At 40.5% G+C, this 23831-nt stretch overlaps 1 protein-coding gene across 1 annotated transcript; it reads left to right on the top strand.

The window, feature by feature from the left end:
- Positions 1 to 1248: 1248 nt before the first annotated feature.
- Positions 1249 to 23563, top strand: lypla2 (lysophospholipase 2). The gene is made up of 10 exons (XM_075449161.1): positions 1249 to 1301; positions 9649 to 9741; positions 11916 to 11947; positions 14268 to 14333; positions 14502 to 14549; positions 14681 to 14751; positions 18334 to 18407; positions 18486 to 18587; positions 18687 to 18857; positions 22052 to 23563. Exons 2-10 carry the CDS (start codon positions 9664 to 9666, stop codon positions 22100 to 22102), a joined length of 693 nt encoding a protein of 230 aa, XP_075305276.1. The 5' UTR covers positions 1249 to 1301; positions 9649 to 9663; the 3' UTR covers positions 22103 to 23563.
- The last annotated feature ends 268 nt before the right edge of the window (positions 23564 to 23831 follow it).

Below are 23831 nucleotides of genomic sequence, written 5' to 3'. Positions count from 1 at the left end.
AATAATTGTTATTTGTTCATTTATGCTTCACTTTCCCTTTAGAAAATAAAAAGAATGAGGAGAGAAAGAAGAGAGGAAAGGAGGTTGGGGAAACAGATGATCAAGAACAGAAAAAAGGAAAAAGAAAGAAAGTAATTTAGGAAGAAAGATCAGCGAAGAGTAAAGACTTAAAAATTCATGTCATTCATCACTTTTCAGCAATTTAAGACAATAACAAATCCTTTCCTCCAACAGTTTTCATGTGTATTTTAAATCAAACATGATGGTGAGTTTTTTTTTATGGCAGTCCAGCCTCCTGAGCTCTGCAGCCGTCTCAGTAAATCATGGAACAATGCTCAATAATACTCCTATAAAAGTACAGAACATGGCGTCTGTTCCAAGGAAAGACATCAAAGATCCTCAATCCTCTCTTAAAACGTGACTCTTTAAAAATAAATGAAAGAATTTGGTTCATCTTTGAACCCTGAATTAGTTTCAGTAAAGTTTTCCAAACTTTTCTGTGGCACGCAGCCTCAAACCATCAGTTCACTTCTGCTGAAGAAAGTGGAAATATCACTAAAGGTACCTCAAGCAGAGGTTAGAAGGGAAATGTGGGGGACTGTTTACTCTTGCAATCTGTTATGATACATAAACATGGCAACGGGAAAGTTGTTTCCATGTGGAAGCAGCTGAATGAGCTTTCCAAAGACCCCAATTCGAGGCAAGTTGAAGAGGAGACGTCTGGGATGCAGAGCAGGAACAAAATGGAGAGCAAAGAGAGTGAATTTTAAACATTTTCTTCCCTTGGTCATCATTGAAAATGTGAGATTGCCCACAAATGAAATGGACCCCAGACGAGGGTGCAGCAGGAATATCAGTAAATAAATGTTATTTTTATCAACTGAGACTTGGCTGCAGGAACAACTCCAACAGCTCTCTGCTCAGCTTTAAGACTACAATACTTTCCCCCCCCTATTCTATCACCTATGACAATACCACATCTTTAATAGTAATTAATGCTGCCACAATATGATTTCCCTTTGGGGATTAATAAAACAATATTTAATTAATTTCAGTTTTTTTGCGTCATAGAGTTGCTGCTGTTTGTTTTCAGCTGATAGTAAAAAGAAACTACATAATAAGTACTTCCTTATTGGGCTAAGAGATGGTTTAAATACTATGTAAAACACAATGAATAATCCTCATCTAGAGTAGGGGCGGAGCGTTGCCATGCGATGACGTCCCACCTCTTAACTCCTCCCCCTGCTTGTGTGCGGCGAGTAACGGAAGTTCCGCCCCGTCGTGAATTGGGACAGCAAGTGGTGAGTCCATGAATTTGTATTAGCAATCAGACCGAGAATTTAATTTTAAACATTTTTATTCCGATCCAAACTGAACTTCGTCGAGGTATTTTAGCGTTTAACGGGTCCTCTAAAAAACGGCGGTTATTTTAGTTCCGGTTGACGAAGAGAGACGCCGGCAGAGGACAATACAGTTGATGTGTGTGTACGACGTTAGCTAGCAGCTTCCCTTTCTGTCACTAGTTATCGTGTAGATGTGTGTGGGGGCAGCTAAAGCGGGATTAAAGCCGAGTGTGGGGTTTTGAAAGCGGTCGGTGCGTGTTTTTGGGGCAGCAGAGGCTTTGTGCTGCTGAATAATGCCATCACCATCACCGAGTATCGTAGCTAAGCTTCAACCATTCATTGTCTCCTTCCTCCTCGACGTCCGCACCACCAGCGTCCTCTGACTTACTTGCTTATTATTAAAATTAAGATTAAAAATCGGGGTTTAAGTTTGCCTGTTTGAGTCGTTGACATCTACCCGGGGTGGTAACGTTTATCGGCGGCAGTCTTAACAAACACTGCCCGCCTGCTCCCGCTGAAGCCGGGCAGTGTTTGTTAGATGGGGGGGCTGCCTGTCACTCAGTGCCGCATATTATCCTGTTGTTTGCCAGCCATCCGTGGCCACAGAGCAGCGATCTGAGTGCGGCAGCCTGGTGTTTTTTTTTTATGTGTTTAAGCCACACTGACTGCAGCACAACTCTGCTTTGCGTTTCTCTTAAATGTAATTTAAGTCACGCAGGATGGAGACTCGTGATGTGCTCTGAAACAGGCGGTATTTTCTGTATTTTTCCTCTTGTTTGCAAGCTGTATTATTGACTTAACATTAAGCCAGCCATGTGACAGCAATGGAAAACGTTTCTGTTGGTGCTTTCATGTTGATTAGGAACATACTTGCAACGTTTTGACATCAGAAAAACATCTAAATGCAAGATAGTTTTACTGCATCTTCGGCAAGATCACTGTAATTTAACCTCCAGCTCAGAGTCAGTACAGTAACACTACCAGTAACCACCATATAATTTAGTGACTATTCAGGAGGGACGAATCCAAATCTCAACTAACTTGTGACTTGTGTATTTGCAGGCATACGAAGCACTAAAAAGCAGCATTGAGAGGCTAAAGCCTGGAAATATCTGGCTTTTTTTCCACTATTGAAGCATTGAGATGAATTAGAGTTTAAAAGATTTGCAGGTTAATCTGTTTATTGATTGTCAGAAAATTAATGTTTTGTAATTTTGCTAACCTGTTATTCCCAGAAGGCGTTCCTCAAGCAGAAATTTAGGTTTTGCGTATTCACTTTTTCTTTAATGCTTTCACACTCAATATACACCACTGATCCAGGCCTCATTTCTTTATATATTTCCAGGAAAACTGACAATAGATGTAATGTTTATTGAAACATCAGCAAACATAAATGTAATACAGTAAATGAGGCAGAAACAGAGCTTTAAAGTGAACATCTGCTCTGAGCTCCTTTGTCCTCCAACTCAGCCTGAACCCTCTCAGACGAGCTTTCTGTCCTTTCTTTAAGGAGTCTTCAGGAATAGTTCTCAAGGCTTCTTGAAGGACATCCCAAAGCTCTTCTTTGGATGTGGGCTGCCTTTTGTTCCGTTCTCTGCCAACATGATCCCACCCTGCTTCAGTAATGTTGAGCTCTGGGCTCTGGGGAGGATTCATCCCTCCATCAGACCTGCTGCCACTGATTTTCAGCCCACTTCTTGTGTCCTTTGGCACAGCTCAGCCTTTTCTCCCTGTTTCCCTTCCTTAAGAACGGCTTCTTGACATCCACCCTTCCATGGAGCCCATTTCTGATGAGGCTTGGGCCAACAGCAGATGGATCAGCTGAAGGTCCAGATGCATCTCTCAGCTCCTGTGTCAGGTCTTTGCTGGATTTTTTCCTCTTTCTTAAGGACATCACTTTCAGATCCTGTTCATCTGCTGGAGATAGTTCTTTAGGCCTGACACTTCTTCTTCTGTCCTCCACTTGTCCAGTTTCCTCAAATGTTTTAAGGACGCACTGCACACCATGCTGAGATATGCCAAGTTTTCAGCTAACAGCTCTTTGGGAATCACCTTGTTGCTGCAGAAATCCTGTTTTCTGTCTGTCACACTGTGTTATCTTTGCTGTTTTTCACAGATGCAGCTAAAGAAATGGGAACAAATGATGTGTCTCTGTGACAGGCTGCTGGGAACAAAGTGCCTAAAGATCCAGTTTAAAACGGCTTCTTTGCTAAGTTGTCTGTTCTGTGTGGACACAACACTGGTTCATCCCTTGAGTTAGGAGCCTTTTTCCTGCCTGAATGGTTCATAGGTCAGAGTTAAGTGGCTTAACAAAGAAAAGACACATTGAACACTGAAAATGAGTGGAAAAAGCAGAAAATGTCCAAAGAAAAACTTCAAAAGACCCCCCAGAAAGCTGGAGAACTATTGATCAAGACCACTTTAAAAGATTAAAGAAAGTCTGGCTGTTTAGAAGGAAAATATACAGACAACAGGGATTGATCAGGACCCTCTGTACAGTGCTGAATGTCATTTTTCTGTCCATAATTTCTTAGATAAAATAAGCCATATAAGAATGTTATCTTGGGCTTTTCAAAATGTAGCAATGAATCCATAATTCAAAAGGATTGATGGACTAATCACTCTCATTCCAGATTTGGATACTTCCTGAATCAGCCACATGCATCTCATCCGTCCACAGCTCAACTGTTTATCTTTAATTGCTCTTTTGTGGCCATTAAAAGCCAAATAATCATAAATCCAGCTGAAGCTTGAAGCTGCAAACATTTAGCAATTCGCTGAAGAAGTTGACAGAACACTTATGCAAATACAAACTGCAGCAGGTAGCAAACAGAAATAAGACCCAACCTATATTGCAGTAGATGATTTAGCGCACAACGTGACACTATTTTTATCTCCCTGCCTCCTCCAGAAGCCTTGAGAGCCATTGTTTGTTACAGTGTGCAGGAAAAGCTCATGCAGGGTTGCTGTGAGAAGGCTCTGCCGGTCACGGTGGTTCCTGTGAACAATAACAGGTGTAAAAAGGATAAAAACAGGTGTAAAAGTGATTCATCGGCTCCTTTCATGTGCTGTCATGTCTTTAGAGCTTGTCCTACTCGTTTCTGCAGCGCTCCTCCGTCTTTTTTCTCTTTCTTTAATCGTGTGTTCCTCTTTGCCTTTCTTTCACTTCTGCATTAGCGCTGCCCGCCCTCAGTCGCAGTATTTCAGGCTCGGGTCTGTTATCTTTCAGAGGCCAGAGTGCAGCTGAGCTACTTTTGTTTCAAAGATTTCCACAATCTGTCAGAATTAGGAGAAAGTGAATCTCGGGCTGCACATGTTAATGATGTTGGAAGCAGGTTGAGGGAGTTTTCTTGGTTTGGAAGTGCTTTGGTCTTTCACTTTAAAGTACCAGTAGCATCTTTTATAATTAAAAGATGCACAACACAAAATATGCTATCTGTAAGCTACAAATAGTTATTTAAATGAAACTAAGTCAGACATTTGGAGCTGAATCTGTCGTCTAACAGAAGCCATTTAATTGATCAGGTGCTGACTGATCGTTTTTGCATCATGTGCGAATGACCCCGTTGGTCCAGCCCAACAAGGTCGCGGCTCCTAACGTATGATTCCAGCAGCAGAGGGTTCGTCCGACGTATGATCAGCTGTTTGGGGGAATTTGACAGGTTGTTTTAATAAATCACAGCGTTGTCCAAACTCTCCACCTCCGTGGTATGATAATTATGATAATTAGCTGCAGCACCGAGTCATTTCTTCTCAGCATCTGAGCCAAATGAACGAGAAAAAGAAACCGTTTGGGCTGTAACTGAAGCTTCTTCTCTCTGTCTGCTTACATATCAGTTTGTGATGCTCCGATGGTGAAATTCTGGTCTGATACAGATGTTCAAGGTGATAATTTGGTCAATGGGGGACTGCACGTGCGAGTTTGATTGGAATTATTATGGTGAAATGACTGTTTTTATGGCTGTTTAGCTTCAACATGACGGGGGAGGATGTTTTCAGCTCCGTTTTACCCTGACTGTTGTGTTGATGTGACACGTTGGTGAAGAAGCTGTGAGGAGTGTTCTGATGTAACGGCCAGTTATCTGTGCACGGATGCACTCGGCGTGAGGAACATTCACGGGAAAGCGACTAACGACTGAAAGCTGCTGCTTTAACAGACAGATGAAGACATAAATGTTACATATCTCATGTTTAAAAAGTGCTGTACAGACAAAACGTCACAAGCCAAGAGTTTAAAACCCATAAGCAAAATATTTTCTTTGTTTCTTTACAATACTGAAAGTAGTATTTTTTTCCTTAGATTTAAGCCAGTGTTGAAACAGGCTATTTCCTGATCTTTTCCCTTTTATTATTCAGCTATTACTCATTTATCAGGGGTCAGGACTCGGAGCCAAGAAAACATTTCTCTTTTGTCTGTATTTTGGACTCTTAAAGCACACATTTACAGCCCACTTTTAGGTATTTTGACGGTGGACGTGACCTTCTGATAATAATCCGTCACCTGTGAAACGGCAGCGTTTAGCGGCCTCGGTCGCAGCAGCCGTGGAATTTTAACACCGCTGGTGTGTAATCTTGCTAAAGGATTACACATTAACCTCTGATTCCGTCTGATTTCCCCGTCCCGTCTTGCCTCGTCCTGTTCCACATCATCCGACAAGCCGAAGGCCACGAATGAGCGAAGGCTTTTACAGCCGGAGTTTACTGTAAAACTGCCGCCTGATCTCATGCTTGTTATCAGCAGTTGACTCACGGCCGGCTGCGGTAAATTTACTGAGTACAGCAGGCGGGTTTCATTTAGTTAATGAGTCCAACCACTTGCTGACTACATAAACCTGCCTGTCAGGGACACATTACATACCTCATGAATGCTGTTTGAGGTTCAGCAGTCACGAGGTATGTGTGCGTGTTTGTTTATGAGGTACGTCCAGCTTTGTCGTTCCCTTCTGGGGTTGAATGGCTGCCATGATACGTTGGCTGCTTTTCGTGGCTGACGCTCATGTCATAAAAGTATTCAGTCCTGAACTACATGCAGGTATCACTCTACATGTCCCTGCAAAAGTCCTGCCAATCCATACAAGCTCTGCTCTTTTCAGAGTAGGAATACGTCCTGAGGATATGAGCGTGTGCTTCAGAAAAGACGAGGCTTTAAAGTTGAATTTTACACATTTCTGAAAAAGAAATCTCTTTATTTCAATGAATGAGCAACGTTTAGTCGTAATGGGCCTACACCGGTTACTGACCAATCAATAGAACTCGGGTGAAATTGGATTTTTGAGGTCATCCCTCAGTAAAACTGCACGAGCAATTATTGCAAAAAGTGACTGTTTGGACATTATCATTATTTATGAACACATTTCCCAACTCCAAACCACATAAACTTTAATTTGTAAAAGTCTTGAAACACTTTTCAGCCTCATTTGTATCACAAGAGAGGACGTGGCCTTTATTGATTAATGAATTATATAAAGATGTGTTCAGGCTTCAGTATCTCAGGCTTGAAAAGCTTTAGTCGGCACTGAAACTGTTGGGAATGCGACCACGAGACAATCAAGTGGTCTGTTAGCAAAAAGTGCATGGAGGACAAAAGGTGCAGCCTAACTGGAAAAGGTTAGATAAATATTAAACTTAAAGGTATAACGGATTCATTCTCTTCCGGTGGCACCGTGAGGCAGCTTATCTGAGGTGTCCAGAGGTGTCCAGAGGTGTCCAGAGGTGTCCAGATGCTGTGAGAAGTTTCAAAGGTTTTCTGGGAAGATGAATGAATTGTGACTCCTGGTGCAGCAGACAGATGGGCTGGAGCTGAATCCCTAATGGACACAGAGCAGCACTTCCAGTCAGAGGAGGAGCTTTATTATTATTATTATTATTATTATAATTATTATTATTATTATGGGCTGTTGTCTTTAAGAATGAGATGGTTGGGCTGTAGTAAATGTCTTCTACTTTAGGTTCACTGCACACATAAACCACAGATGTTGAGTAGCATATACTGAGAGAAACATATTCCCACAGATATTCAGACACGTACCGATGGCCAGATGTGGCCAAAAGTTCGGTGGCGCCGTTGTCCGTGGTAACGCACACCTGTCGGTCTTCATGCAGATCGCAGCTAGCTAACAGTAGACATTGTATTTTCAGTTTAAAATCTTCAGTTTCACCTTGAAACTCTGTCCCGTGACTACACCAAACTTACGTAGTATTAAACGCATGTCGGGCTGGGCGATATGGCCTAAAAATGTCCGATTTTATTATTTTTATTTTTCCACACCAAACTTGATTTACGATTTTTAATGAATCAATTATTCATTTATTTATTTATTTTTTTGTTTTTGTCTTAAAAACATACTACAAATCACAGAAATGACTCAAAATAGAAATGATCATCCCTTCTAACATGCTGGTAAAATAAGATGGCCAACCCTGCCGTTGTAAACAACAATGAAAATATAACTTTGCCACAATATGTGTATATCCTCTACAAACAATGTCCCAACTATCAGGGAGCTAGTTTCTCGAGTTTAAGAATACATTTTAAAACACGAACAAAAAAACGTAAAAATACACTCGTATCACGTGTGCAGTTGTTCAAGTAGGGCGAGGAAACTTTTGGCTTTTTCACCGTGTAAAAAGGGCATCGTATCTTTAGAAAAATGCAGTACGAACACATCCGTGATCTCTTTCCACCAGGCCTCTTTCATACATCAAGGCGAGTATCGGCAGGGGAAAAAAATACGATTTTCATATAAATGAATTGTCACGAAAATTGATTTATCGCCCAATAATTCCATAAAGGAATATGGTATCTTCGCCTGGATTGTTTATAAGGGATTAGACTTCCTGCTGGACTGTTGCTGCTACTTGAATTAACGTTAGTGGTTTTGCTTTTGCTAACGCTAGGTTTTTGGAACTCTTCATGAGGTCATATCGTCATGGAGATTTGCCACAACTCTCTCATCTCTGATCTCTGACCAAAATATTTCCAAATAACAGATGTGCTGTTCTTTTTGGCCCGTATTTGTCTTGTTCATCCCTCTCAAACATGCAAGTTGTTGTATACCATTTAACGCATTTAAAGCAGTCTTTACGATATGTATCGCACGTGCTGATACCCTAATGTGAAAGGTGTCCAAGGTGTGGGCTGCTCTTAGTCTTGTTGGTGCTGTTGTTGGTGCTTTAGCTTTACTCTGGTGTGGAAAACAAAATCAAAGTGGAAAACGTTGTGCTTTGTGTGGCTGTAAAATAATAAGATTGTCCAGTGCTGGTGTTTTCTGAGCTTTTTACAGATGATTCTTTGCTATTTTTTGTTTTAGGTGGCTTCTCTTCTTTGTTACATCTGTTGTAATCTCACCTTTTCTGTCAAACATTCAGGTTTGAGCTTCAGTAATATTTACCTGATTCAATCAGTAGATTAGAAGTATAATTTGACAACAATCTAACAGTAGGCCTTCCATCAACGGTAAGCAGGAAGCGAATCATTTAGATTTATGCAGAACATTCTTCATTTGTAAAATCAACTTCTCAGATCCCAAACTGTGATGTTGGCAACTGCTTCTTACCCAGTTAGACATTTAAGTACATCAGTGTCTTGTTTGTAAAGAATGTGCATCTAAAACGGATCATAATCCAATCTTTTAATTTAGCTCTCCAGATCTAATATGGCAGCTAATCTAATATAATTCAGTTAAAGGCTGCAGTTTTTTCCCATATAAAGCTCCAAACAGTGTCTTGGTACTTTTCTTTGAGATATATGAAAGGAAATTGAATGAACGGAGGGTTCACTCAGTTTTTTATAGAACGAAATAAAGTAATTATTGGGTGTGGGTGTAATCTAACAAAATTGGATTAAAGTAGATGTAAATATCTGCATTGTGAATGCATAAGTTCCATTCTCGTTACCTTTTGGGAATCAAGTAAATACACATGTGGCTTTCAGGGTTTTTAGATTTACCAAACACACCAACAGGATATCTTTCAGCTGTGAATTACTTCAGCAACACTCATAATTCAAAGCTGGAAACACCAAACACAGTTTAATACAACCTGTGAGCTGCAGACTGACAGCAGCTTGGGTGAAAACACTTAAAAATAATTAGCTTCTCGTTTGGTTTTAATTTAATCTGATTAAACCAGTTTAATCAAATTTATTACAGTGACTCCATGTCTAATTTAATAGCAGCAAAGCACTTTGTTTGATTTGATACATCCTGAACTGAACTGCCCCCCCACAGTGGTTTAATCTGCCTGCAGGTGAATGTGAAGCTCTGAAAAGTAACAACGTTTCTCTGTTGTTTCCCCCTGACCGCAGCACCTCTTACAGTGTATGTGTGGCAACAACATGTCTGTGCCGCTGCTCGCCGAAGCTGTGACGGTGCCCGGAACCGAGAAGGAGACCGCGGCGGTGAGTGGAACCACAGAAACCACATGACTTCCTTCATCTCCAGTGTCTATTGATTGTTGCCGAGTGTAGATGCTTCCAGCTCCAGATGTAGAATATCTCACAAACAGGACCTGCCTCACAGCTTTGACTTTTGTTTTAGGTGCAATAAAAATGTTAGGATCGTTGACATATATATGATCACGTGCCTGGATGTTGAACTTTTTTGTGCTGACTTAGTTTGAATCGGAGTCCTTGTGGTGCTCTGTGTGGCCTTGTGGAAAAGGCAAGTCTCTAAACACCTGCCCCAGATTCTTCTCGAGATAAAATAAGAGTTAGTTACCCGACTCCTTTTCTGTCTTTATCATCTTTGTGAGAGAAGGACATCGAACTTTTGCTGCAATTCAAGTTTGTTCGACAGAGAATTGTCTTATTGTCACGGGATTCATGAAAGGACCCAAATGCAGCCGTCAGACAGGAGCGAGGTGGATGTAGAACTAAGTGGGTTTTAATAGAATAAAACAAAAGTGCTGCCAAGGCAGGACGAGAACAACTTACAGAAAAGAAACGAAAAGAAGCAATAACAAGAGCAACGGGGGAACCGACAAACTGACTGACGCCAAAGCAAAGACATCGAACTGACAAACAAACCAACAGAAGACAACCAACGAACTGGCAACGAACACTGAAAACCATGGAGAATGTTGATGGAGGGAAAGATTAGCAGCGAAAACCAGGTGTGACAAGGAAGTAAAGAAAAGGGGGGAAACTACGAAATAAAACAGGAAGCGAGGAAATAAAAGAGCAAAAAAGTGACCTGAGAGACACAAATATCATAGACAATGACACTGATTGAGATTTAAAACAGGCTTTGGGTAAGATACCCGTTGGTTTAAGCACGGAGTGTTTCCAGCGCTCAGCGCCGCCCTGCTGGTAAGGTCTGCAGACAGCTGCGCTCAGAGGTCGTGCTGAACAATTAATCAAACTTTAAACTTGATCGCTCGACATTTAAAAAGAAGAAGCAGGAATGGAGCACAGTTGTGGATAAAAGTTGAATAAAAACTCTTTTTCATTAAGATTCGTGAATAAATAATCATTGTGCAGCCCGACTCGGAGGTCGAGGCTTCGTAGAGGAGGTGGAGTCAACTTCAGGAGTGACGTATGAAATTAAATCAGAACATCGAGCCACTTTTAAGGACATTTGCAGAGTCATTTCATTGTATTAAAACTTTTCACACCCTTTTACCCTGAAACGCTCATCGCTCAACAACGTTACTCGTTCTGTTTCAGTCTCAGCCTCCATAAACTGTAACTCTCTTTGGTTTTTCTTAAATCTGATGTATTTCTGAAGTGAATCCGGCAACTTTAAGGTTAAGTTATGGGTTTAATTAAGTGTTTATGGCCACTAAAGATGAAAAAGAGCTTCATCATTAAAGTTAGTTATAGTTTTAGATACAGGCTTAATCAATACCATCCCTTCAATACAAAGAAATTAGACTTTTTGCTGTTATAGAAATTCATAAAAAGTGTCTAAACGTAATAAATGTGGAGCAACAGTAAACCCCGAAATATTAATCTGATGAAAAAGATTTCTGTCCTGTTGCTGCAGGTGGAACAAGTAGCAGAACGTGTTGTGCTGGGTAAAAAAAACAGGAAAAAGGCTTTTTGTGGAGCTGTTGTTGGACACAGAACAAGGATTCGTTGAACCTCAGAATCAAAGCCGCCCGTCTCCAAACTCTACGTGGAGGAAAAAGTGTTTTGATGTCTTTGGCCAGCAGGCCGTCGTTTGCCAGCTTTCTAAACTGCCATCACTCCCTTTCATGGTTCCTCTGCGGGGGAGTGGGTGGAAACTGGCAGTGAGAGCTTATTTTGGCAGGAGTGAAAGATTGGCACCTGATTTTTCTCCGTTTGGGAACAAGTATGAGCGCCGACCACACTGCGTACAGAAGGCGAGCGGATCGCCTCCGAGATCAGAGTTGTTTGTACGTCCTCTCTGCAGAGTCCGAGGGAACCGAACATGCTGTACCGACCGTCGGGAGATCACAGCCCGAACCCCATCTGAAGATGTTATTTCTGTTATCAGACAGTAACATGTGGAGCTCTTTGTTCCTGGGTTTGAAGGAAAATGCTATGACGTGTTCACAGTGTTGTTCTGGTCTGTAAGAGTCATTAATCTGCTGTTTTTAACTGTGCTGCAGGTGATCTTCCTTCATGGGTTAGGAGATACAGGGTGAGTTTGTTTGGTCTTCACTGGACCTCTTTATGTTTTTATGTCACTTTATTGTCTTTATTTCAGTGTATTCGCATGCAATGTAAATGTTCTTTAATGCTCTCCATATGATTGTCCAACAAAAACTGTCCAAAGTCCTGAGCTGCCAGTTATTTCTCCACACAGTTCCAGATTTACATTGAAAAATACCCCATTGTGGCCTTTTTTTATATATATATATATATATATATATATATATATATATATATATATGTATATATATATACACACATATATATATATATGTGTGTATATATATGTATATATATATACATATATATACTCAACTTTATTTATAACGCCCTTTAACACAGTCGTGGCTGAAACAAAGTGCTGTACATGCATAAAACACAAGAACAATACAAAAACAATGATAAACAATATGAAAACAATAACAGAAACAGAGTCTCATGCTGGGTTAAAAGCCAGGGAATAAAAAATGGGTTTTAAGACGAGTTTTAAAAATGGGCAGTGAAAGGGCTTGTCTTATGTATGTATATATATATTACAGTTGCTTGTTCTTTTACACCATCTAATTTGGCTTCTGTTTGATGAAAAATTAGTTTTTTTTTTTTATCTCATCTCTCCCACTGAGATTTTCTATGTTTCACAAGGACATTCATTAGCTTGTTTCTGGAGTAAAAATAGTCCCGGAGTAATCACTTGATTCAATAAGAGTTAACCGCTTCAGCACTAATGAATACAAATAAATGTCCAGAGATGGAGCGGCAGGACAGCTGTGAACGTTACATTTAAAGCTACAGGAACTCAATCCTGTGGCGAAATCTGGTTTGTTCAAACGAAAACTGCCAACAGATAAAAAGATTTAAACAAAATGGATGCCCTCTTATGCAGTTCACACAGAGGTTAAATAGAAGGCAAAACAGGGTTCAGTCGCTGTAGAGAAGCAGTGTTAAAAACTAGGGCTGGGCAACGATTAAATGTTTAATATAATTATTCACATGATTTCCCTGATTAATCACGATTAATCGCATTTGTACGCAAAATCCAAAAATGAATCCAAAAGTAGTGTATAGCTTTTAGCATTTAGTTTTATTTTAAATGTGCTGCCATATGAATGAAAGTGCCATAACATTTGTTGTGCAAACACACTTTTAACATCAGCATTTTTCTGTAGTTTATATGTAGAAGCCTCGCTCCACTGTCTGTTTCCTTGAATGACTTGCTGCTATCAGTTGTGTGTTTTGCCTTTTAAGTGATATTTTAGACTGGAACTACTACGCTGAGAAGACAATTCAACTTGGCAGTGTTTACAGATGACTTTGGTTCTGTCGACAGCAACAGCAGACAGCAACAGACTTTTACAAAATAAAAGCCTGTGAGCAACAGACTTTTACTAAATAAAAGCATGTGAGCAACAGACTTTTACAAAATAAAAGCATGTGAGCAACAGACTTTTACAATAATAAAATAAATAATAAAACCTGCGTTAATGCGCGATAAAATGTTTATCGGCGTTAAATAATAACGAGTTAACTCGCCCAGCCCTATAAAAAACACAAGACACTAAGAAAAGGTGACCCAGAAGGTCGAAACGCTAAACAAAAATGAGGCTTCTTTTCTTTTTATAGCCATATTTATTTTTATATGTTAATGGTCATAATCGCATTATTTCGTGCTACAATCCCATTGGTTGGTTAGCAGCCGTGACGTCTGTCTGTCTTTGGTCTTTGAACCCAACCCATCTCGGTGTCTGCTGTGAAGCTGCTGTTTTTAGCCACAATCACCCTGATTCTCTCACTTTTTTCATCTTTAATTACCTTTGGACACATAAACTCAGAAAGTCATTTCTGAGCTCCTATTGAGCTGATTTAATGTGACTAAATGAAACGGACACTAAAACAAATGGATCCAGACCGTCACACACACTTACATACTTTAAAAGTGGATCTGATGAATTTGTTAATTAAAGTTGGCAGAGGACTTTAAAATTTTATATTTTTAAATCCTGCCTCTGACTCTCATTGCATTTGCCCACGACGCGTTCATTGGCCTTTCCAAACGTGATAATCGATACGAGGTATTTTATTTTTATTTAGCACCACTGAAAACGTCAGCTGTGATTCGTTTAATGAGCCCGACGACATCGGATTTTAACAGTTTTAATGCTCCGATCGAATGGAGATCAGAAACATACCTCGTTTTTTCCATTTCTACACGTATTACCTCAGAGTAACGGTGGTTTTTAAGTCCCAAGTTTGGCTCGGATGTTCTTTGTAACTGGATTGGAAACAAAGAGCTGTTTTCTGTTTTCTGTCAGGCACGGGTGGGCAGACACTCTGACGGGGATCCAGCTGCCTCATGTCAAGTTCATCTGCCCCCACGCGTAAGTTTTTCTCCTCTGTTTGTTTTATTCTTACAAAACCGAGTCTGTAAACAAGCACATATCGTTTAGAGTTTACGTAGGCTGTTACAGGCCTGTAGTTTATCCATCTTAAATGAATAAATCAGTGACTAACATGCAGCTCCCGTTTTGTTGCCTCCTCCTCTGCAGGCCTAAAATCCCGGTCACTCTCAACATGAATATGATGATGCCTGCGTGGTGAGTTGGTGTGATGAAAGACGTGGCCTTTCAGCTCAACACTGGATGCCATTGTTTCCCCGGAAACCACATTAGGCTTTTGACAATACTGCAATTGTGTCTATTGATTTTCTTTACGCTGCATGTTGCAGGTTTGACCTCATGGGTCTCAGCCCCGACACCCAAGAGGACGAATCTGGAATCAAGAAGGCAGCAGAAAACAGTAAGTTCAACAGTTTTAGATATTAGACTTTGGTCAAAACAGTCTGTTTTGGGGGTGGAGACTTAGCAAATGCTTAACCCCACCCTTTATGTGAGGCCAGCAGCTACTACTTGATACAGATACTCTATTGATCCCAGAGGGAAACAGTTTAGCAGTGTAGCTGTAAGCTAGCAGCAGATGCTAGCAAACAATGCTTCCTCATCAGTAATGGACCAAGCCGGAGATGTACACAGCGTAACTCGTAGTAATGCATGTGTACCATTAATTACTGCGTTTAAACACTTTGGATATATTAACCTCATTAAACAATTGTACTCGGAGACCTCCATCTTTATCAGAAACATGCCGATAATGTAACGTTAGGACAGCGAGAGTGAGGAGAGGACCGGTGTTGTGTTGGAAACACACCTTATCCACACAGCTGCAGGTTGGTGAGTTACAAAACGGAACCGTTCAGCTAGAAAGCTTCAGCTAACAAAGTAATGTGGGAACAATAATGTTAATTTTTCAGAAAGGAACAGCAATAACTCCTTAGAAGCTGGTGTACGTCACCTTCATTAGCTAAGCTGTTAGCGTTAGCTGCTGCTAAAGGAGAAAATAAATCAATAACTCCTTAGAAGCTGGTGTACGTCATCTTCGTTAGCTAAGCTGTTAGCGTTAGCTGCTGCTAAAGTCTTTAGCTAACTCTGCTGGAACATTAGCCTCAGATGGAGTTTATTCACTGGGCTCTGATGTCCTCTGAGGCTGCTGCTGGATGGAAGATGCATGCTCCTCAGTGCAGCTGACAGCAGAACATTTCCACCAGAAGCTGGCTTCATCCGTCCAGCAGGGGGGGATGTGAGTGGGCGGGGCTTAGCAGAGGAGGCGGGGTCAACTTAAGGAGTGACGTACTTTGAAATGAAAATCCGAACGGGTCGTTAAATGAGGAACTTTCAAACAAAGGGGGACTAAATGAATACCAGGGTTGTGTTTTTGGGGAGTTCAGACACTCTGATATTTCCGCTCCCAGGAACAGGAAGAAGGGATTTTTACAGAAAAAGTCCCCTTTAACTTACTCCTTGATGAAAATGCTTTATTACTTAACATATAATCAACATGTTTTATGGTGTAAACTGAGCAGGACTCCAAAACTATTCAGTGGGTTAGAAAAGCATATTTTCTTTTAAAAAGATGGTTAAACTTGCCTCATTTGTCACAGCCAGAAGCAGTAAAAAAAGGAAAAAATTAATGGGAGTGTTTTCTTTTTCTGACAGTCCTTCAATGAATAATGTGAGATTCGTGGTACTGTCAGATTAACCAAATGTAAGATTATTTACACCCACATATTCATGTTTTAGCTGAGAAACAGAGGATTAGTGTGGAGGACTGAAACTGCCATAATCCCAAATACATACAGAAATATATAAATGGCTAAGAAGTAAATACATCTTTAAATTAATTACATAAATTACAAATATAAGATGTAAGAATATATGGTAAAATCCAAACAAAATAAATAAATCACTTACAGTGAATAAATAGATGTAAAGGAAAGTAATACAGGAATAATAAATGAATAAAGAGGGAAATTAAAAATATTCCCAACTGGGTTTGAAAGATACTTTTATTGATTACTTTTAAGCTTCTGCGCTGCAGATAAATGTTGAATGCTTGTAAGGGATTCATCATTCAGTATTCCTGCCTTATCTGCTGCGCTCTGCTGGCGACTCCAACAGAAAGCAAATATGTCACAAGGATCAACTCATGAGGTTTGTTTTAGGGAGGCTTAGTTAGCTGTTCATGCGTCAGTACTAACTGGTGTTTAGGTGTCGCACTCGAAATGAGTTCTAAGTTTTTTCAATTCAATTCATTTTTATTTATATAGCGCCAAATACAACAAATGTCATCTCAAGGCACTTAGATAGTAAGTCCAATTCAAGCCAATTGGAATTCAATTAATTAATAATAATCATAATTCATAAAATAATCCAATTTGTTCATATAGAGCCAATTCAAAAACAATTTCCTAGCTAAGAAAACCAACAGATTGCACTGAAAACTTTTTGTTTTTCGGTCCAATCTCCCGGCCTGAGCGTGCCTGAGGCGACTGTGGAGAGAAACGACTCCCTTTTAACAGGAAGAAACCTCTGGCAGAACCAGACTCAGGAAGGGTGGCCATCCGCCTCGACCAGCTGGGGTTTGAGAAGACAGAAGGGGGGGCAGGGGGCCGCGGCGGCACTGTAACACCATTCAAAGGATATCTGTTGGAACAGGGAAACACGAGTTAATGACCACAATAATATCACATATACATAAAGAGAGTAAAGTGAGGAAAGGTGTGACAGATGAGGCCCCCTAGCAGTCTAGGCCTATAGCAGCTTAACTATGGGATGTTTCAGGATTACCTGAGCCATCCCTATTCAAGGTAAACACAAGAAACTTGTGCTAACGAAAAAATAAATAATAAAATAAAGGACCAGACTCAGTGAGTAATTCCCTATACTCCCTATATAGATCTGCTCCTCACACCGCAACAACTATCTTTTTTTGAGGTCAAAGAAAGTTTTTCCAGAAAGAAACAATATGTACTGTACAATTCTATTAAAACCAGTTATAATGTTTTTGTATAAACTTTGATGCACTAAACATCCCCTGGAAAAAAAGTTTATTTATAAATGTTCTTTTTGCCTTTCTTTTTCCTTGGAAATGGTCTTAAAATGTTGACTCCCTTCAGTTCGGGTGCGTTTTAAATTTCCATCCAAATTTTGAATTTCAACAGATATGATGCGGGTAGTAGTGGGTGGAGCCTGGTCAGGCCTCTGGAGCTGACCAATCAGAGCAGACTCACCTCTGATCTGTGGGGGACTGACACTGCCATAATTCAAAATATATATAAATGGTTGAATAGATCAATTTATATGATTATAAAGGCCACGAAAATGACATCTTAAAAGATAAATGCAAAAATTATTAAATAGAAAAGTGAAAGAAATCAGATTCCCTGCTTTGATTTTAAGTTGGATTAGTTTAAGCTTTTGTTATTGTTGCTTTTTATTTACTCTGCTGCTCAGTTTTCAAGCTTATTTATTATTTTAATGGGAACATTTTTAATTTCCCTCTTTGTTTATTTGTTACTCCTGTATTTATTTCTGTATTGCCTTCCTTAACATGGTATTTATCTCTTTATTCCCTCCAAATTATTTATTTCTGTGAAAATCAGGTTAAATATTCGGTGCAACGACGGCCGAAGCTTTGACACTTATTGATTTAAACAGCTAATTTGAACAACAAACAGTAAAAACCTGATTCTGAAGACTTAAAAGCATCAAATGCTTCAGAAAAACTGTGTTTTGGATTATCAAACCCTGCGTTTTACATCCTGTAATTTAACAACTTCTCAAGTTGTTTTCTGTGTGGGTGGAAAAAAGAGTTCAAACTTTCACTCTAAATATATCTTTCTGTCTTTTTTTTAATGATCTCCCCACAAACATTTTTTAAACCAAATGGATTCATTCAAAGTGTGACAGGAGGAAGCATCATCGCACCAGGCTTCCTGTCTGCCAGCAGCTCTCTGTAACACCGTTTTTCTTCGTTTTTCTCCAGTTAGGGCCATAATCGAACACGAGGTCAAAAATGGGATCCCCCCACACCGCATAATTCTCGGCGGCTTCTCTCAGGTGAGACGGTGGTCCCGTTTATACGTCAGTTAATAAGATGACGCTCGTTAACGACCTGCGCACTGCGTTCCTCCGCAGGGTGGGGCCTTGTCCTTGTACACCACCTTGACCTGCCAGCATCAGCTGGCTGGTGTTGTGGCCCTCAGCTGTTGGCTCCCTCTTCACAAGAGTTTCCCTTCGGTACTGTCACACTTTTACTTTCACCAACGGGAAAAAAAAAACCAGAAGTGAACACACGTAGAGATCAACTCGAGGTGTTTTGCTGTGTTTTTCCTGCAGGCGTCAAGCGGCAACAAGAACATCCCGATTCTGCAGTGCCACGGCGAGATGGACCCCATGATCCCTGTGCAGTTTGGTGCCATGACGGCGGAAAAGCTCAAATCCATAGTCAACCCTCAGATGATCAGCTTCAAAACCTACCCAGGGCTCCTTCACAGCTCCTGTCCTCAGGTACTGCTGCTTTACCGTCTGTCTGCAGCTGTTTTCATTTGAAATCACGTCTTTCCACATCCTGATCACATCCAACCGGGTTACTTGTGAAAGTAAAAACATTTCCCTGAGTTTAGGACTGAAACGATTCATTTAATTCCCACAAATATGTTCTGCTCCTATGGAAGTTTTTCTGTGCCATCAGAGTTTGAATACGAATTTCTAATATCGAATTTTCACAGCATAGAAATCAGACTTTGAATTTGAAAATCCAAAAGTGTAAAAAAAATTCAACATCTAAAAATTCAGTGGAAAAAGAACCACACTCAACATCCGGGTAACCAGGGAGAAGCAATCGATCCCTGTTCTCAGTTCATCCAACGGCAGCCAATCAAGCTAATATCAGCTCAATAGATATTAAGTAATATCTATCACTCAATTTTACTATTTTTTGAAGTTGAATTTTTTTCCCACATAATTTTTTTTTCGATGTTGAATGTTTTTACACTGATTTTTGGTTTTAGGAATTGATTTCTTTTTTACACTGTTGGTTTTTCAAATTCAAAGTCTGATTTTGATGCTGTTAAAATTCAATTTTAGAAATTCGTATTCAAACTCTGATGGCACAGAAAAACTTTCATATGCTCCTCCTAATGGAGAACTGTTGAGGATCAGCTTGATCCGTTTATATATTTACTTTTAATGACCACTCAAAACATCAACACATACCGGCATAAGAAAACGTCCCGTAACCCCGGCAACAACACATTCACTTCCACTCGAACATTCTGCGTTATAAAGTAACTGTTACTATGGCAACATTAGTTCCACTATATGTAAATGTAAATGTATTTTATTTATACAGCCCTTTACAGACAATCCTTACGGTGTACCAAAGTGCTTTACAGCAGGTAATAAATAAAGAGAAGAAGAAGTAAAAACAAATAAAAACAATAAAAGAACAGTGAAAGCAATAAAATATAACAAAATCGATTAATATAAGTGTCATCGTGCTATTGGGTATTAAAGCCATCCTAAATAAGTAGGTTTTTAGCCTAGATGTGAAGAGGCCCAGGTCAGAAATAAGACGCAGCTGGACGGGGGGCTTATTCCAGAGCCTGGGGGCAGCTTTGGGAAAAGGCTCGCTCACCCCAGGGTTTGCATTCTGACCTGGGCACTTCCAGCAGAAACTGATCTGTTGACCTCAGAGCTCTACCAGGACTGTTAAAAGCTCAGATAAATACGATGGGGCGAGGCCGTTAAGAGCTTTAAAAACAAACGTTAAAAGTTTAAAATCATGCTCAGTGGTTGAAAGATGTAATGCTATTTTTGCACTTGGAAAAGATCAAATTTGCTATAAGGTGCTCAGACAAATTCCAATCTGTTTGGGAACCATTTCTATCATACTTTAGTAGCCTCCAAGAGCTCCTACAGTCATTGCAATAAATGAAAAAGATTTTATGGGATTAGTCTTACAATTTGGGCACACAACAAGGCACACTTTGTTGACCGTAAAGACCTCTGAAGGCATATTGAGCTACTTATTCACTGTTTTAATTTTTTTTTATTTTGTCATCTACCTACGTCTACCAAACACAAAACTAAGGTCTATTGATGGTACAGTTTCTGTTAATTTATTTATTCTTGTTATAATTATCAATATTTTCGGGTCCAGTCTGGGTGGGGGGAGGGCTGGGAGGGGGTGGTTTTGAGTGTGTATAAAAATTGAAAAAATGAAAAATCTTTTGTAAACATTCTGAAGATTTACTGTTTGTATCTTCGATTTTTCAATAAAAAAAGATTAAAAAAAAAAAAAGTTTAAAATAAGTTCTATAAAGGACAGGAAGCCAATGGAAGGAGTTAAGAACAGGAGTGATGTGCACACGTCTGTTGGTGTTGGTTAAAAGACGGGCAGCAGCGTTCTGCACCAGCTGAAGGCGACAGAGAAGACTGGGAGACGCAGACATAAAGAGCATTCCAATAGTCTGACCTTGAACTTATTAGGGCATGGATGGCTTTCTCAAGGTCATGACGACTTAAAAACATTTTGACTTTGGCCAGAAGACGCAGCTGGAAAAAACTAGTCCTGCTCATTAGACACTAGACACTGTTCATTTGTTTGTCCGTCCTCAGATCAAAGGTCACTAGATTTCTGATGGTTGAACTAAGCTTTGAAGACAAGGTGCCAAAGCCAGCCGTCACAGTGTCCCCAAAAACAATGAATTCAGTTTTGTCGTCATTTAAAGGATAAGACCGGTTTTTTGACATTGGGCCCTTGATTTCACATTATAACATGATGTTCTACTCACCCCTGCTTGTTGTTGGTCATTTGGAGCTGTTCCGAAGATATTCGCGAGGCGTCTGGCTGCTCTCTTGAGATATTCGGCCATGAAACGGTTTCCTATGGGCAAGCTTATACAGGCACAAACTATGCTGTTTATATTTTATTAATTACTCTACACTAGCACTGATAACGTGGAGGTGCGTCGCTTACTTAAAAAAATCCGGGTTACTAATTTTGAATTTTAGCCGAATGAATAAATAGGCAGCAGGTCTGTGGGCTGTCTGTGGTAGTAGCACGACGATGACGTCAGTAACACCCACTTTACGACAAAAAAATCAAAATTACAATAACCCGGATTTTTTTAAGTAAGCGACGCACCTCCACGTTATCAGTGCTAGTGTAGAGTAATTAATAAATTATAAACAGCATAGTTTGTGCCTGTATAAGCTTGCCCATAGGAAACTGTTTCATGGCCGAATTTCTCAAGAGAGCAGCCAGACGCCTCTCGAATATCTTCGGAACAGCTCCAAATGACCAACAACAAGCAGGGGTGAGTAGAACATCATGTTATAATGTGAAATCAAGGGCCCAATGTCAAAAAACCGGTCTTATCCTTTAAATAAAGAAAAATTTGGGCCGACCACTGCTTAATATCAGCAATACAATTAAACAAAGAACATTGTGCACTGTTACTGTTTGGCTTCAATGGTAGATAAATGTGTAAATTGTCTGCATAACGGTGGAAAGAAAGGTTGTGAAATACTAAATATGACACCTCATAACTGGTCAGCTGTGTTTTTAATGTCTCTGACCTTTAATTTTTCAAATTAACATTCTGGTCCAACGGATGTTTAGACTGTGGGTTTTTACCTTTTTTTTTTTTTAAGGCTCCTCCACTGACGTCTGTGTGATTTCTTCTGCTTTCTTCCAGGAGATGGCAGCTGTAAAGGAATTTATTGAGAAGTATTTGCCCCGGATCTGACCTCACGTCATCCCCACTGTGACCCCCCCCCCCTCGAGACACTGACCTCCGCTCCTGATCTGCCATTCTCCCACAGGAAACAGCCATGACATCACCCCCCCACCCCCCCGTTTCACACACGTCCACCAGACAACAAACAAGTGCATCAACACGCACTTTTACACATTTGATAGTACCGATTCGATCCACTCTGCTCAACAAAACCTCTCGAGCGTTCCAGCCCAACAACACTTACACGAGTCTTTGCCTTCGGAGGGAGAAACGCTGACTCACACATTACATTCCCCCCCTTTTTTTTATTAGAATCCTCAATCTGTTGCTTCAGTTTTTAGTTTTTCTTTTCCTTTTGACCTCATTTTCCTTCTTTTTATCACCTTCTATCAACTGGCATGCTTCCCTCTGCTACCGCTGTCAGTTACTGGAAAACCAACAGTGGGCCGAGTCAGCCGGGCCGCCCACTATCTGCTCAGAGCGCAGTCAGACCGGATCTGGTTTCCTAACCGTTTCCACTTCCTTCTGCCGGTTGTTCGTTGACACATCTGCATTGTTTAAGATTTGACCTCTAAGATCCAGAGAGTGTTTAGGACTTAAAGGCGTTAAAGGCTGCAACAGTCTGATTTACTCTGACGTTTCTCCCACCGTCGGTCAGATAAACCCACAAAAGTGAATTTTTTACCATTCGTGCACGATGATGCACTCAATTTGATCTGTAAAGTCAAGATTTCGCTCACCTGGATGCCAAACCACACTGGTTTTTTGTTTTTTAAGCTCATCTGTGACAACAATTCCCGTCGCCGTGGCGCTCGTACGAGCATCTCAAGCATGCTGTGGTTTTTAAAGGCTCTCATACACCAAACTGAAGTCAATAACCAGCTGGATCTCATTGTGTTGTCTGCATAAGTACACAACTCTCCAGCACAGAAAGGCTCAGTGGTCTGTTGACAAGATGCAAAAAAAAAAAAGGAAACCAGAAGGGTTTGAATTAGAAAGAAATGTAAACAAAGCCGGGTTTACTTATGATTTAAAATATCAAATCTAAGAAGATAGAAAGAGGACGAGAAAGGAGGAAGGTTTGGACAGCGGATCAGACTCTGAATTAGACCCAGTCTGTTAATGCGACCGCAGCATCTCTGACGTCGGCTTTAGGGCCCTGACTGTGATATTAACAGAAAACAGAACACAGCTTTATCTGCGCTGCTGTCTGAGCGACGGAGGAAGCGTCCGGTCTGACTGCAGCTGACCCACAGAGCCAGACTCGGGCGTAGGGAGTTCAGGTTTTCCACCATCTCATCCATTCCACACACTGCAGCCTGTCCGGGTCTAACAACGAAGGCTCTTTTTACTGGAAAACGCACCCCCAATTGGAGCCCCCTTGCTATTTCTTTTCTTAAGTAAATATGTTAACTTACCTTGAATCACATGAACAAGTTAAACTGAAATAAATGAAAACTAATCAATCAATGCTTTTGCTGCTCTGTGCTTTTCTTTGGAAGCTGTCCAACCTGCATGTTTGTGATCTCTTTATGTGAATCTGTATGTTAAATTACCTCAGGTCACCTCTTCCTTTTACAACAACACTGCAGGCTTTGAGGTGGATGACAGACCCGCACAGACTGCACATAATGAATCGTTGCACTGTACCCCCTCCCCCCTCCTAATCCCAGCTGTCCCTGGACAGTCGGCCTCCTTCCTATGATTCCAAGCTCAGTTTTCGTGTTTTTTTGTTGCT

The sequence above is a fragment of the Odontesthes bonariensis genome, chromosome 18 (genome assembly GCF_027942865.1).
Source record: "Odontesthes bonariensis isolate fOdoBon6 chromosome 18, fOdoBon6.hap1, whole genome shotgun sequence".
Classification (NCBI taxonomy): Eukaryota; Metazoa; Chordata; class Actinopteri; order Atheriniformes; family Atherinopsidae; genus Odontesthes; species Odontesthes bonariensis.
The sequence above is the reverse complement of the archived record's forward strand: the minus strand, read 5'-3'. Positions and strand labels throughout refer to the sequence as shown.

Excerpts from the sequence above, each read along its gene's own strand:
- lypla2 (XM_075449161.1), top strand. The coding sequence starts at position 9,664 with ATGTGTGGCAACAACATGTCTGTGCCGCTGCTCGCCGAAGCTGTGACG. Across the intron at positions 11,948-14,267 it reads CATGGGTTAGGAGATACAGG|GCACGGGTGGGCAGACACTC; the intron begins GTGAGTTTGTTT and ends GTTTTCTGTCAG. Across the intron at positions 18,588-18,686 it reads TTCACAAGAGTTTCCCTTCG|GCGTCAAGCGGCAACAAGAA; the intron begins GTACTGTCACAC and ends TTTTTCCTGCAG.